We start from the raw sequence: 15818 nt of genomic DNA on the forward strand, positions 1-15818 counted from the left end.
GTTAGTCACAGATTAAAAAAAAAAAAGAGAAGGTGTATAATGTGATTACAGCAGAAAGGATTTGTCACTCAACCTGACCTTTAGCTCCTTGAAAAGGTGTGTTAGACAAAACACATATAATATCTAAAGGTATATGTTGAGTTTTCTTAGTCCATGAACAGCCTTCGGAAACAAACTATTCAGGGTCTAAGCTTCTACACACTCAACAAACAGGTTTTAATTAGCTGTAATTGCCTCTGGCAAAACCTGAGTGGAAACTGCAGTGGAGGAAGGGTTAATTCATTTGGTAACATGGTTCATATGTCTATGCATATCATGATGTCAGGTAGTCATCTAAATAAATCAAGAATGGCAACGAAGCTTGAATGATATTTAGCTGTGTTTTAAGCACAAATAACCAGTATCCACTGAAGAGGAGAATGTCACAGTGCAGATAGTGTCATTTTCACCTTGTCTGGCCACCTGCCCCAGTTGTGTTCACAAAATAATGTACCCAAAATATAAAGGTTACTGTTCTTCAACCTTTCGTTTGTAAGGAAACTCTTTTACAACAAAAAGTCTGAATGAGTGATGCTGAGCATAAGTAACAAAGACTAAAGTGTTCCAAGGGTGGGACCGTGTTGTTTAACAAGTCAAACATACTGTAGATACAAGCTTACTTACTTGACAATGCTGGGTGGAATGTGGACATACTCCATTGGGATGATTTCTCCAAGCTCTCGCAGACTATTCACATACTTAATCTTACTGCTGAACTTGGAGCTGAAAAAAAGAAGTCATAAAGTTGTGTATTCAGTGATGTGTATTCAGGTGAGTTGATTCAACCGTTGTGATATCACAAGTTGGCTACTGGATTTTCAGTGTAATCAGATTGTTTTCTTGGAAATAGCTAGGGCTACAAAGGGTTTGTATTATGATTTGTGTTGGTGTCAAATTCTAATAGATCACAAAATATGCCCATAGAGAGTTTCTATTTCTTTCTCATATATACTGGTAGCATGGATACAGTTATTGGTAGAATCAAGGCTTCAGTGTGTGCATTTTTTGAGAGTGTTATTTAAACATTAAGTACAACAATGACACCTTATGAAGGGTCTGGTGATTCCCAGCAATGTCCGTATGAACCAGGAAGGATGGACGATGATGAACATTTTAAGGTTTTTCTTCAGTCTGTGGGACAAGAGAAGAAGAAGACGTGGTGTAAAAAGATAGGCAAGAGCTTCCTTAATAACTTGCTGACTTATTAATAAATATTACATATTAATTACACCTGTACCGCACTTTTAGCTCCAATTATTTTATTGTATCACTAATGTTTTGACCACACTTGGGCTACATCCAAAATCACTCAATATTTAGTAGTACACTGTATTTACCGCCTACCATTTTATTTCAGTGTGAAATTTATGCACTCTATAGTGCCCTCCAACATTCACACAATGGAACAAAAAAAGTATTGTCCATGGCATGTACCCTACTTTCTGCTAACAATCCCACAATACATGGCATCACATTTTAGTGACTTGACAATTACAGTTGTGCAACACTAAGCCTATCAGTGATGACTCCAAATGATGATGATGATTCATAAGTGAAAATCTCAATTTACTGCTCACTACAGAGTAAACTTCTGACTGTATGTTATACAGGGAGTAGTGAATGAGTGAACACAGACGGTTTACGATAATTGACAAAAATATTAGGAAAAAATACGTGAGTTGTGTAATTTAGTTGCTTATGGTTTCATTTTTCTTGGTAAAGTATAAAAGATGAGGATGATCACTGGAGAGTTATGCAATATATTTAATCATTAGAGGATTTAGACCCATCATTAATACCAAACTGAATTACAGTAATTTTAGCTCTAATTTGTTTTGAAAAAGCAAACAAACTCATGAACCAAGCTTGAATTCACTTATTATCTTTTATAATCTTTATGTGCTAATGTCAACTGAGAATGCATGATTTTTTCTTCATACAAACCAACTAGCAACTTCTGAGCATGAATGTATTATAGAAGCTAGATAACGGATTAAATATGGCACCCATTCAGTCCTATAGGAATTGCTCGCCTGACGCATGCACCAAAAAAAGTTTCTAGTTTCCAGGTTTGCTTCCGCGTTGTGCAGCCCACTGAATATGCACAGTAGTGTTTCCCCCGCTGGCCCTGCCCGCAAGTTCCCACTTGGCCCATAGACTTTACATTGTGATGACGTCATTGATTTTTAAAATCGCTTTTCTCGGCTTGAGGAAAGTTTTACAAATATAAAACCTCCAAGGATCAAAAGTAGATAATAGAAAGAGTCATAATTGACATTGTTTGCAGTTCGAGGTGTCCTGTCAATAGTTTTACAGATGTCCCTTTTTTAATGGTGGTCTATGGGGAAAATGCTTTTTGGGCCACAGCGGGATTTTTCACTCCAATACCGCGAGTGGCCACTGGGAAAAATTGGCTGCAATGCTGAGCAACGGTGCCCTATCCAGCTCTTATTATACATCCATGCCTCCGGGGCTGTAAAATGAAGCGCAAGTGCCAAAAACTGCAGTGCCTCGAATGGCCACTTGAGGCTGGCTCCAAAAGCGAGTCAATCCCCACAGACCCCCTTGTTAAAATGCCCAACTATACAAGTATAGCTACTTTCCCCTTTCATGATAACTGTACGGGGGTGAATTGTTTTATAATTCTCCAGTTTAAATGTTATTAAGCTGTAAAGTTATGCATAATTAAGGACATGGCTGCTTTGATTGACAGGTCGCTAGCCGCTAGGTGACTTGTTTCAGAAACCAGGCTTCATTCAGCCCGCCTCAGCTCCAACTCTTTGCCCATTTTGGATTAGCCGGGAGTTAGGTGGAGTAAGGCACTGCCAAGATGGCGATGGCTGAAGCTGCCCACTTTGAGCTTCAAAACTGCTCTTCAGAAACTAATGGGTGACATCACGGTGGCTACATCCATATTTTTTACAGTCTATGATACAAACTCACCTTTACATTTAATCGGTTACACATATTCATCTACTTATGGGCAATGCGGCAACACTGAGTTAGTAAAGAGCATTTTAATGGCAGATGCTGCTGATTAACATTAATTTGTCCCATTACAGACTGCTTTTGATTTTTGTTTAAACAAATTATTGGAAATTCTACTTTAGACAATTCACGGAATATAACTGCATAATATAATATCATTAAAACTTAATGTCTTAATATGACATTTAATCAAAACTGTGGCTCCATGTAATCACACAAGATCCTGGTCAGAGAAAAAAGACACCAAAGAGAATAAAAACGTATTTGAAGTCAAAAGGGTTTTGTGTAAAAAGAAAGGTGGAGTGAGTGTGTGCCAAGTGGGTGGTTTTATGTGGCTGGGGATCAAGAGCTTGAGTTTTTTCATTATCTGTGTGTGTATGCATGTGCTTTAAATTATAGCTGTGCATGTGTTTGTGTGAATATTACCTTCTATCAATCATTTGATAGCACTTTTTCATCCAGGTAAAGCCAGGCATTCTCCTGCGAGGTGTGGCACCATTCAGGTAGACGATCATGTAATCTTCTGCCACCATAAGTTCCAGGGTACTAATTACATATCTACACAAAGACAGACAATGGAAACCACTATCAGGCTGGTATATACATTTCCTTGTGAAGTGAATTGTTTAATAATTAATTATGTATAAATCATGGTTGTCTGTTGACACCAGTATGTAATTTAATTTCTGGAATTAAACAGCATTTTAACAGCCTCTTTTGTGTCACAGAAAGTAGACTATATGACAAAGTGTATGTGGAAACACTTGTCTATATACAGCATGTTAGTATAATTTTGGTCTGGGGCTGGATTTCAGAATTTGGGCTCAGCCCCTTATTTCCAGTAATGTAAAATCTTAATGCTACATCAACAATGACATCACAATACATTAATGTGTTTCCAACTTTGTGGCAACAGTTTGGGGAGGGCACTTCCTTGTTTTAACATGACAATGCTTTCATGAACAAAGAAGTCCATAAAGAAATGGTTTTCCCAGCTTGGTGTGGAAGAAACTGATTGGCCTGTTCAGAGACCTCAACCCATTCCAACACCTTTAGGATGAACTGGAATGCTGACTGTATCGACCAATATCAGTGGTCAACTTCTCTAATGCTCCTGTGGCTGAATGAGAGCAAATTCCTACAACAAAAGCCTTAACAATAGAGTGGAGGCAGTTATAGCAGAATCTTGATGCCCATGGTATTTTGAATGTGATGTTCAACAATCACATATATGTGTGTGTAAAATTCAGATGTCCACATACTTTTAGCCATGTAGAGTAGCTTTACTTACAGAAAAAGGTTTTCCATTACATAGTTGTAATTGTCACAGTCGCTGTCTGGTAGAAAGCAAGCTGCAAACACGATGATGGCATTCTGTTCAGCATAATAACCTGAAAACAGACAAAAAGGACACTCATAATGGGTCCCATTTACAATGCGTATGCATTCATACATCTGATCATTGAATTTACTTACAATTCTTCTCTTTTTGTCTTATGTATCTAATTAGTAATTGTGACCCATTAATTCGAGGCCCATCAGTGAGCACTATTGTTAAAATGGCAGCTTTTTTCACAGTCTACATATGGGTCATGGTAAGGGGTTTGAGTGGGAGTTGCCTCCCCTCCACTTCTCTACATTCACTGCAAAGAGGACCTTATATGGGGAAGGGCAGGGCAAAGCTGTGTCCTTTCAAACTGCTACAGCATGAGTGTCTCCAGAACATTTTCAGATATAATTTTCATTGTAGCAATTACTAATATTTGTCTGGATCTGATTTAATAAGTTTAATGTTTCAAATGCAAATTAAGATGAAGTTGTTTTGATCGTGCCTCTGTAAACCACTCTTCTTCCTTTCACTGTGTGGTCAGTGTGCTCTGTAATATCACAGGTTATCAACAGGGTCGGTGGACCCTTAAACAGAATTATCAAAAACAATTATTGAGAGTTTGCCTTTGAAAAATAAGGCTCAAAGCATAAAATTATCAAGTAAATATATGATTCCACCAGACATGGGAAAAAAAACCCAGCACAATACAAGTGAGCAGGAAGCATCGGCTGAAATCAAATGATCAAAGGCTGTGAAACATACAGGATAAATTGGTGTGTCTGGATTATAAGACTGTAGTGTGTGTGTGTGTGTGTGTGTGTGTGTGTTTGTGTGTGTGTGTGTGTGTGTTTACCTCCATGAGAGATGACTCTTCTGTAAGGCTCGATGCACTTCATATCAATGCGATGCTCCTGCTCTCCAATCACCACGCTCCTCCACAGTCTGCTCTCCCTGCCCTCCTCAGCCGCTCTGTGTCCTGCAACAGCTTCACTTGATGCGGCTCCTGCTCCAAGATTAGACTCATCTGAGTCCCCTGTTTGTGACATCACAGACAGCTGATGTGAACGTTGAGTTTTACAAGATGGAATAACAGCATATTTATATTTGCACGGTATTTCTTTTTTTGGGACAATATACGTTAGACAACATACAGACATTTATGTACGCATTTAGACATGTTCGTACAGTATCCTCAGCTGCGTGTCTCACCGTGTCTGTTGAACTCCCTTGAGTCGGCCTCATCAGATGTGTCCACCTCATCAATATTCAGATCCAGGTCATCCCCGGTATCCAAAGCCTCGTCCTCTGTATCCAGGGCATCCTCTGAGAGAAGGGACCCTTCACTAGGGTCCAGTGACACGTTCATTGGTGGAGCTACTAACTTCCTCCTTTGATTGGACCCGATTGACAGATCTGCAGAGGAGGGTGGGTCTAGTCAGAGAGAGTTTGTTTAATTTTTCTTAGCATCTTAATGTGTGTGTGTGTTTTTTTCAAGTCAAGGTGTAGATTCACTTTAGATTATGTGATTATGTTTTGAGAAGCTTTGTTATTGCTATAGATTTAATTGTCCTTAAAAAATGTCTGTCAAATGTGAAAACATGGGACAGAAGATCATTAAGTCACTATCATTGCAACAGAAACCAGAACATAGAGCTGTCAAGAGCAGTTTTATGAAAAATGGAAAAAGGGAACAAATTTCCAAATCCAACTAATTGTCATAAATGATGATCATTCTTTCCTTTAGATTATGAAAATAATAATAATAATTAAAATATCCAATGGTTTTAAAAAAACTGAGAAGATGTAAGTTTAGATTATCTAGCTGTTTATTTACCTTCTCTGTTTTCCATCTCCTCAGCTTCCTCACTGGAGGCCATCTTCATCATCATCCCTGCTGCGCTGTCTCCTTGTTGGGAGTGCCTGCTAAGAGGCACAGAAATACAATAATAAGCAATGACATAAATTATCATTGCTATCGCCACTACCACCATAGGCACAGCTACGCATAGTATTGGGCCAAACAAGCCAAAGACAACCATCTACAAAAAAGAAGAATCTAACTTTTCCCATGACATTGAACTAGGAAGAATTTCTGTTGTTTTGACTGAGGACATAAAAGATTACAGAAGTGACAAAGCAGACTGAGAAAAGCAGAAAGCGACTCACTGCTTCATTCCCAGGCTGCACGTGTGGGCTGAGGAAACAATACTGAGCAGTGTTGCTACCTCCCCCCAACCAAAGCCCCTCTCACAGACTCTGATTAGCATAAGGCCAGCTAACAATAGAGAGAAGCAGTACAGAGAAAGAAACACACATGATCATACACACACACAAAAACACACACATTCAAAGGCTTTTTTCTTTTAAAATCTATCTTAGGACACCTACCTTACCCTCTCTCCGTCTTCTCCCACCATGAGTGGCTGATCCACTCTCTGTCCCACAATCAAGTCACATGACCACTTTATTATGAAAAGGTCTGGCGTGAATGTATGCCCCCCCCCCCCAAAAAAAAACAACACACACACACACAGACAGGACAGGGGAGGGTCATGTGCCCCAAAGAGGGGGTGGGTCATCAGATTTACAAAGTGGAACAAAATAAGTACCATGATGCAACTGCTAATGAGGAACAATTAAGTTGTAGCACACTGTACAATGTACAAGTATGCACATACACACATTGAATATTATTACTACATTTGATTTAGCAAAAATACAAACATTATGTGAAAAATAAAAAACTTTAATCAAACTCATTATTTCAACTTTCAAAGAGGTACTCTGGCTTTGCAGATGCACTTCCATAAAGTTGGGAGACTCACAAAAGAAAGATTAAAAAAGAAAGAAATGAAATTTTCCACTTATAAAAAGCTCCCTCCAGAGCCACAGAAGCCATCGGTACATTTAAAACCAAATTAAAAAGTCTGCTAAAAGCTACTCAGCTCCGTAACCACTGACTACATTTTATCATCGATCTTTTCATGAATGCAAATAATCTTGCTTTTAATTTAACAACCATACATTAGTCATTTCTGGTTTACATTGTGGGTGTTTGTAATGTGCTATTTGTATTTTGTATAATGTGTCCTGTGGGTTTTTTGCTTTGTACTGTTATGTTATTGAGCTGTTATATGTTTTAATTGTGACCTACCAAAGGGACTGCAGATGAAAATTAGCTATCAACTAACTCTAGTACAGTACATCAGATGGTAACATATACGTTTACCACTGTACATGGTCCCAATGAATAAATAAATAAATAACAAAGACAAAGACAACATGCAAACCGGTGACAGGCTGAGTTGCACTCGCCATGACGAGTAAACTGATATTCATGGGTAAAATTAGTGCCACTGTTTAGCAGATACAACATGAATCAACATTGGGCAAAGTAGATAGATGACATTAGGTGGGAGAGCTGTTGAGCTAATGCACTACTTTAGTAATGTATTACAAAAAAAAAAAGATTTGTATTATCAAACTACAGAAATATCCTAACAGAAAAATATCACCTGTTACAATGCTTTTACCAAACAAAAGCATTTTTAGATACATCTATTTGGGCATTGTGGATTGTGTTTTGTGTTATTAGAAGAAAACCCTGGACTATTCTTTTTTTGTGGCTGTTCATAATTTCCTTGTTTACCAAAGTCATATCACTGAAACTGTATCACATTTGCAATTCTGGGGTCAAGCAAAAGTGCAGCGTTGAGATCTACCCACTGGGCAATTATGATCCTCATTAAAGAAAATGTTGTGTAGATAATGTTTCGTATCCAATGCTGTCACCGCCAACTTTACCCCAGCCCAATAACCACCTTCTTCTTTTACAGTTTACCTTTAGGACCTACTGAACCCATTATTGCTACTTAAGCACCACAGTGTTGTGCCACTTTTATAAGCCAATATCTTCTATTTAAAGACAATCTAAAGAGTGATAAACTCTGTTCCACTCACCAGAGACAACTGTAGTATATAGTGGTAATATAGTGGTTTCACTTACGGCAGATTAATAATTTATTGCAATATTGTCAGAAGGCAGGCATCACACAAAAATTAATATGTTAATAAGCCACATGTTTGTTGTAGGAAGATGCAATATTTCTTTTCCTGGAATTAAGGGCTTTTCTCATTGGGCTTTGTGCGCTTCCTTAATTGACAATGGTAGGACGGCAATATGTTGGGGGGCACCAAGGGTGGCTGATCAGATTCCAACATGCGCAGCATGGAGGAGAAAGTTTTCATTGAAAAAATGAATAAATAAAAAATACAATTTTGGCCCACAGGAATGATGGAACACCAATTAATCATGGAGCTGATATGGGTGGAGGTTAATGACTCATAAAAATTAAATAAGTCTACAATTAGCTCGGTCCCACCTCTGTTTTTGTCTTATCACTTCTCTATCTTACCCACATAAGACCCAATCACTTAGCATGCTATTTAGCAACTGTGCACCTGTAACACACTGCTTCCAGCTCCTGACACTGATGCCAACACTCTTCCACCATGTCCTTCCTCATGACCAGCATTTATGACTCCATCCTGAATGAGACTGATGCTGGTTGAGATGCAGGTTTGCATCAGGAAATTATCACACCCACATGTAAAGGTCACACCAGTCCCATTTTATCTGTACATCTTGTAGTCTATACATAAGTTGATCCAGTCCTGCTTCTTTTGTCCTCTGTTGAACCATGTTAAGCCTCTAATAACGCACCACCTACAGTATGCAAAAACCTTTGCACGTGCTCATTTATTTATATTGATAGGCCAATCATCGGTGGCTTTAGCACAAAGAATAAGTGTTGTATGTTATCTACAGGATTGATCACAGTTTTAAATTGATCTCTGCTGCCTCTTTGTGGTAAAAGGCAGTTAATGCAGCATTTAGCCTCTGAAAAACCTATATAGATCAACTGTTGATCTCTTTCACTCTCTCTTTCACACACTTGTCATGGATAGAAGCTAACATCATGTTGCAGCTTTTTAGAAAGACCAATGACAACAAACTGACTTTTAAAAGGGACGGGTCTTTAGCTGATACCCACTAATACATATTTTTAGATCCCAGGGAGCACTTAGAATCATAGTACGGAGTTTACTGAGCTACAAAATTGAGTCTGTATAAGTGACAGCTCACCTTGAGAGGAGAAAGTGGACGTATTCCTCTGGCACATACCGCGCATGATCTTCCCTCTCAGCGTGGATATTTGATTGGTAGAATAGCTGCCCATCAAACTGGTACTGCCCTTGGTCTGTCTCATACTGGCTCTGGCCATCAGCTTGATACTGAGAGCACTGGACTTCAGAAGCACGCGTGGAGGTAGAGTCACCTCCGTATTGGCTTTCGGCTATGTACTGGAATGTGGAACCTGGATCTTCCGAGCTGTACTTGGCAATATCTCCAGGTTCATAATAGCTCTCAGCCTGGTCAGCTCTATATTGTACAGTTGTGGCATCAGTTGTAAACTCAGCATAGACATCTGTGGTATTCTCCTGGCTGTTAGATTTGGTATCTGCGCAGGCTGCGGAGGTGCTCTGGTTTTCAGTTCTTTGGTCAATGTGGTGGTAATTGTAGCCATATTGGGTTTGACCCTGAGTTACATTCTGACTTCCTGTCCACTGGTATGCAGCATTCTCATCGGTTGTCTGGGACAAAAGTTGTGATGTCACTTCTTGGTGTCTTCTTTCAGGGAAATAGGGGAGTGTAGATCAGAGCAAAGAGAATGAGAAATTCAGAAAGAACGGTTAATGTTAATGACAGTGAACTACAACCACAGTGTCTGGACTATGAATTTTGAAATGTACAAAATATTTGGGTTCTACTTTCATTCAAACTGCCCTGTATACCCTCCTTAGAATCAGTGGCTTGCAAGATTAAATTTTCATTGTGCAATTTCTTATCAGTTTGTTTAATAGACTTGTATGTTTAAATATTTGAGGTTCACATTAAAGGCACGCTGTGGAGTTTAGTAGCACTATGGTGCAATGCGGGTTGATGCAATTCACAGTCCTGCCACTGGTTTCACAATTTTCCATTGAGCTGTAGGTGGCGGTAAAGCACCAAGAAATGCAGCAATGTTCCAGCAAAAGCATAGAAGAAGAGGACAAGGAAAACTTGGATGTAAACAATGCAGGTTTCAAAATGTTTCAACATGTTTGTTGGGTCTCAAGGATACATAATATGTGTTCTGCTGACCGTAAACAGAAACTTTTGTTGTTTGTTTACAAGAAAACTCCACGGAGCACCTTTAACATTGTTAAATTCACCACAGAATTGAACACAGAATGAAATAAGCTACTACAACTCAGCATGAAGTGCCATTCATTCATATGAAACCATAGTTTGTAATACTTTTCTGCAAGAATAAACACAGTAGTAAACTTTAAACTGCTTCATACATAGATTACCAGTCAAAAGTTTGGGCACACCTTCCCATTCACTTAAATGAGAAAGTGTGTCCAAAGTTTTGACTGGTAATGTACATGCAGTTTAAAAGAATCACACAAAAATAATCAAGATTATGTACTCTTTGCTAATGTAGAGTTGAACCTACATAGACAAACTTTTATTCTCTTATACACATGAGTAAAACCGATGCACACACTCACACACAAGCTTGCTTGCGTACCCACAAATACACGCACTCACACACACACCTTGTAAGAGAGCTAAGGGAGCTGTTTCCATTAGCTGTGGTGGGGCTCCAGCTGTAATGAGGCAGGTAATGCATATTTAATGAGGCGTAAACAGATTTATAAACACACACACAGAGCTCCAGATCAAAGCTCGCCGCCACACACGAACACACACACACACACACACACACACACACACACAAATACATGCACAGTTTGTTTCTTACTCACATATAAACACACACATATGGACATATAATCTGTTTCTGCCTCAGTCACACCGCTCACATTCATTCTCACATCCTCACTGTGAATCTCACTGTCTTACTCACTCACCTACACACACACTCACACTGTCAGTTTCAATTCCTATGACTCCTTACTTGCAAAACACTGTGAGGGTGTGTTGCAGGGCCACATGGGTACAATATCCACCATATGAACCTTTAAACTACCATTATTAAACAGATAGACATACACACAGAATCATTTTGGTCTCTTTTGCTGTCTCTCAGACAGACACACACACACACACACACACACACACGCAAACACACACTTCCAAAATCCAACATTTACCCTCAGGAGGGCCCTCTAGCTCAATTCTGACAGTCTGTTCCGCAATGCTAATATTCTTCTAACATTTAGACACCATTAAGAAAGCTGTAGAGACTCAAAAACCCAACAAAGAACTAAACAGGAGTTAGGGGAAGAATTGTTGGCCCGTATTTATATGTGTGTGCAGGGCAAGTACATGTGTGCACATGCATGTACATTCACAGGCCTTTCGCAGCCTGAAAATAGAAAGTCTGCCCTGAGCAACAGCATGAATGCTGGAAAGACACACAAACACATATTCCACTGGTATCCTATCCAGTACAAATTAAATTATATTCATGGAAACCTCTTGAATAACTGCAAATGTGACAGGTAGAATATCACAAACTTAAAGACATAAGGTTATGATTTGAGGTACTTTGCTTACCTTAAAATAGGTGAATGGCTTTCTTGAGAAGCTCCATGGCCTCCAGTGTGTTGTTCAGCAGACCATGTATCACAATCAACAGTCCTTAAAGGTTGTCCATCATAGTAATCCAGTGTATTCTGTAGGAACCTGCCGCCCTTTGGTTCAAGTGTCTGTAAATCTGTTTGTTGAAATGAACAACCTCCAATCAGCTCCTCAGTGAAACTCAACAGATCAGAAGAACCCAGCTGTGGTCTTTCTTCCTTCTCAGTTTGGACTTGTGAAGTCCATTTTGGCAGGGTAGTGAGCTCTACATCAATTTCCTCTTCCTGCTCGTCCTCACCATTCTCCTCTTCCATTAAATCTCCAGAAAAAGGTAATCCAAGTCCTCTGTCAGTGGAAATACCTGACTCACTTAATGGTGTGCCAACCAAAGAGCTGGTGTGGGAGACAGAGCTGTTGGTAAGTGCGGGAGATTGTGGTTCAGATGTGGATTGAGGTGTGTCCTGTCTTGCTAACTGACCCCCCCAGACTTGTAAGTTGCCCAAAGAAGTAGGACATGATGGAGCTGAAGAGGGCGACTGCCCACCCTCATCTGAATCTTCCATTGAGATTTGTGAATGGACATAAACTTCTTCTCTGGTTTTCAGGAAGTGATCTGACGGATATCTTAATGATGGAGACACACTTCTGGCCATGATGCTTGATTTATCATCATAGTTTCCTTCTTCTATCGGTGTTGGACTGCAAACTGTCGGTCTTGAATCTGACTGATGAAAAACTTGAGAAATAGTTTTTGATTGGCTTGGACTGAATATTTCAGTGGCATTACTAGCATTTTCTTGGGGATGCATGCTGTCTGTGAAACGTTGAGAGGCACTGCAAGCATCGAGGGCTGACTCATCAGAGCTGGACTGATGCAATGCTCCTGTTTTTGAGTATGTCTGTTCTGTGATGTGTTTGTTAGTGCTTTCAAAGACAGCTTGATTTTGCTGGACATCTGCACTGAGTGTACCCTCAGTATCTCTAGACATTTGGTTTTGCCTGCTTTGTTCTGTGTTCTCCTGATGCTCTCTATGTGCAGCTTGGGCCTGGATTTGCAGTACTGTGGCAGCATAAGAAAGCATGCTAAATGTTTCCAGGGACTTCCTTGTTCCTTGTGATTGCTTGTCACCCTCTTTAGGCCTATAATGCCACTCTCTGTCAGCTTCCTTTACTGTGCCAGATACAATGATGTTTTCCATTTCAAGGCCTGATGATGAATCTCCATCTGAATTGGACCTGAGGTCATCTTGACTGCCTGGGAGAAGACTGTCTGGGCTATGCTTCGTTGTGTCTCTCTCCCCCCCAGAGCTGGAACTCAGTGACATGGTCTCAGTTGTTTTACCTTCCACATTTCCATTGCTCTCATTGTCAGGACCCCTTTGGCTTTCAATAATAGGCCCATCATCATTGTGGGCCATTCTGACTGAAGTTGATTTGGGGCCATCGTGTTTCTGGGAAACAAGACTATCCCAGTTCATAAGGCTTGGGGACAATGATTGGTCAGTCTGGATTTGAGTCTCAGCAGCTTCTCCTGAACTTGATTGATGATTGGCTGAAATTTGCTGAGTGACAGAGGAATTGTCCACCAGAATAAATGGGGAATGATCACTTGGTTGCTCTATCCAGTCAGCCTCCTCTAATCCCTCTGCAGTTTTGTTGTCGTACTTACTCTCAATTGAACTCCCTCCACTTCTGGTCATGTCACTCAACTCACTAGGTCTCTCAAATATGAACACTTGGTCATCTGGCTGTTCTTTATCTGAAAGTACTACTCTGTGTTCTCCTAGAGAATCAGCCCTCTGGTGTTGATCATGTCCCTCATCTATCTGAGTAGGCTTGGTCACAGCTATAAAAGGGCTGGACTGCTCTTCTAGCTGTATCATGTCTACTACTGGACTAGAATAGGTCTCGGGGGAGGATGTCAGGCTCCAAGTGCCAGCTCCAACATTGTCATATTCTGAGGTGGAGGTGACCATGCCAGGGACAGGTAGGTCCCACATGTCACTACCTTGGTCTGGTACTGTCTGTTCTTTTGGAAGTTCAGATACAAAATTCTGTATGACAGACATTTGACTCTGAGCACTCTGGATGTCATTGTCATCTGTTTCTTTACTCTGTGATCTACCCTCTGCAGCCTCTATGACTATTTTCACATGGTGTTCATTACCTTTCCACTCTACTTCCCCAGGTGTCTGACTCAGTACTTTATTCCCACTTTTCTCCTCTATAGCTTTTACTTCTTCTGTCTGCTTGGTCGCGTTTGTCTCAGGAATATCACTGGCTTCCAGTGATCCCATGTAACTAAGGTCCCTTCCATTTTCTGGCCCTTCGGGGCTTGTTATTGTGGAAGAGCTGTCTTCTTGAATGGTGGTGTTCCACATCTCCATTCCACCATCAGAGAATCCTAGTGGACTTTCCACAGAGGCACCACCCTTAACACTGGGGTTCAATCCATAGAAAGAACCTGAGTTTTCAGACAAGTTTTCAGGGGTCGTGAGAGGTGATAGACTGTCATCCCGGATTGTCATATTCCACATATCTAGTGATTCAGGGTAAGACGTGGTGGTTCCACTATCAGACTTAAGAAATCCCTTCTGTGCTGAGTAGGTCCAGAAGTCTAGAAGCTCCATCTGTCTGTCTCCTTTTTTCCCCTGTACCCCTTCGTCCTCTTCTTTAGATGTGTCTGGTGTTAGAGTGTTTAGGATTACTTTCTTTTTTGACAATGAGGATGTTTTTTCTTGCACTGCTATGATACCAGCTTTGCATTTTCCAAATACTTCCTCCTCTGGTGGTGTCAATTGCAGATCCGCCAAAGTAACAAGGTTCCATTGATCCTTCAATAGAGAATCTGGGTTCCAGTTGTCATATGATTCAGTCTGCTCGGTGATCAGGCTAAGCTGTGGTTCAAGGCCCATTCCCCTGTGGTGGGAGTTCTCTGACTTTAAGATCTTTTCTCTTTCTGCTGTGTCACCAATTGACTCTTTGCCTACAACTTCCTCCAAAATATTCTGTGGACTCTCAGATCCTCTGGTCCTATTCCAGGCATTATTATCACTTGAGGACAATGCTCCTTGTGTGTCAAAGCCAAGTTCATCCCAGGTTTCCGACAAGGACGATGACACACTGTCCTTGTGCTGTAGGCCATTGATCCTTTCAACTACATCTTCTGGGAAGAACCTGACCCCACATCTGCTGGGTGGGCGACTACCTACCAGGCTGTTGACTGGGGTTGGAGGAACCACAGTATCAATCATCTCATTCCCATGGATTTGACCATGGTGGTCTACTGAAAAATTTGCCAATGAACTGGGAGCAGAGAAATCCATCAAGCTCAGTTCTTCATATTCTGATAGGCTTGAGCTTCCTGCTCTTCTTACTTCCTCATCTCCTCTTCCTCCAGAATTTGTAGATTCCCCGCCTGCTGGCAGAGAGTGGTCACTGCTATGTAGTGGGTCAAAACTAAACAGGTCAAAGTTCTCACTCCTATTCCTGCTAGAGCGGTTCCTCCTCCTCTCCGGTGGGACAGGAGGGGAGAGAGATAACAACCCCAGGGGAGAGGGGTTTCTCAGGAAGAGTCCTCCAGGCCCTGCTGCTGACCCCCCACCTGCTACAACTTCACCAACAGGGCTGTCATCGCTAAGAAACACTGAACTCTCCTTGGAGGAGCGGCTGCTGCGGATTGTGGTCATGCCGCTGTCAGGGCTCACTAGCTCCCCACCTGCACCGACTCCTACACCTCCTGTGTCCTCTTCATCTGCCATCACCCTATTTAAAGAGATAAAACAACATTGTCACAACATTGTGTCC

At 40.8% G+C, this 15818-nt stretch overlaps 1 protein-coding gene across 7 annotated transcripts in view; it reads right to left on the minus strand.

Annotated features, from left to right (window-relative positions):
- LOC137197778 (uncharacterized) overlaps positions 1-15818 on the minus strand; it is a 45320-nt gene that overhangs the window by 6551 nt on the left and 22951 nt on the right. For 3 of the 7 annotated variants that reach the window (XR_010931505.1, XM_067611189.1, XM_067611238.1), the window contains exons 9-17: positions 11988-15776; positions 9504-10049; positions 6192-6280; positions 5567-5788; positions 5211-5390; positions 4319-4418; positions 3454-3585; positions 1084-1170; positions 664-762 (exon numbers count right to left, since the gene is read on the minus strand). Coding sequence is in view for 6 of the 7 variants with exons in the window: in XM_067611189.1 (XP_067467290.1) it covers positions 664-762; positions 1084-1170; positions 3454-3585; positions 4319-4418; positions 5211-5390; positions 5567-5788; positions 6192-6280; positions 9504-10049; positions 11988-15776 (5244 nt within the window). In the remaining variant the exon portion in view is untranslated. The remainder of the gene's footprint in view (positions 1-663; positions 763-1083; positions 1171-3453; positions 3586-4318; positions 4419-5210; positions 5391-5566; positions 5789-6191; positions 6281-9503; positions 10050-11987; positions 15777-15818) is intronic. The other 4 variants (XM_067611197.1, XM_067611228.1, XM_067611205.1 and 1 more) reach the window with 4 other exon arrangements.

This window comes from Thunnus thynnus, chromosome 2 (genome assembly GCF_963924715.1).
Source record: "Thunnus thynnus chromosome 2, fThuThy2.1, whole genome shotgun sequence".
Taxonomy (NCBI): Eukaryota; Metazoa; Chordata; class Actinopteri; order Scombriformes; family Scombridae; genus Thunnus; species Thunnus thynnus.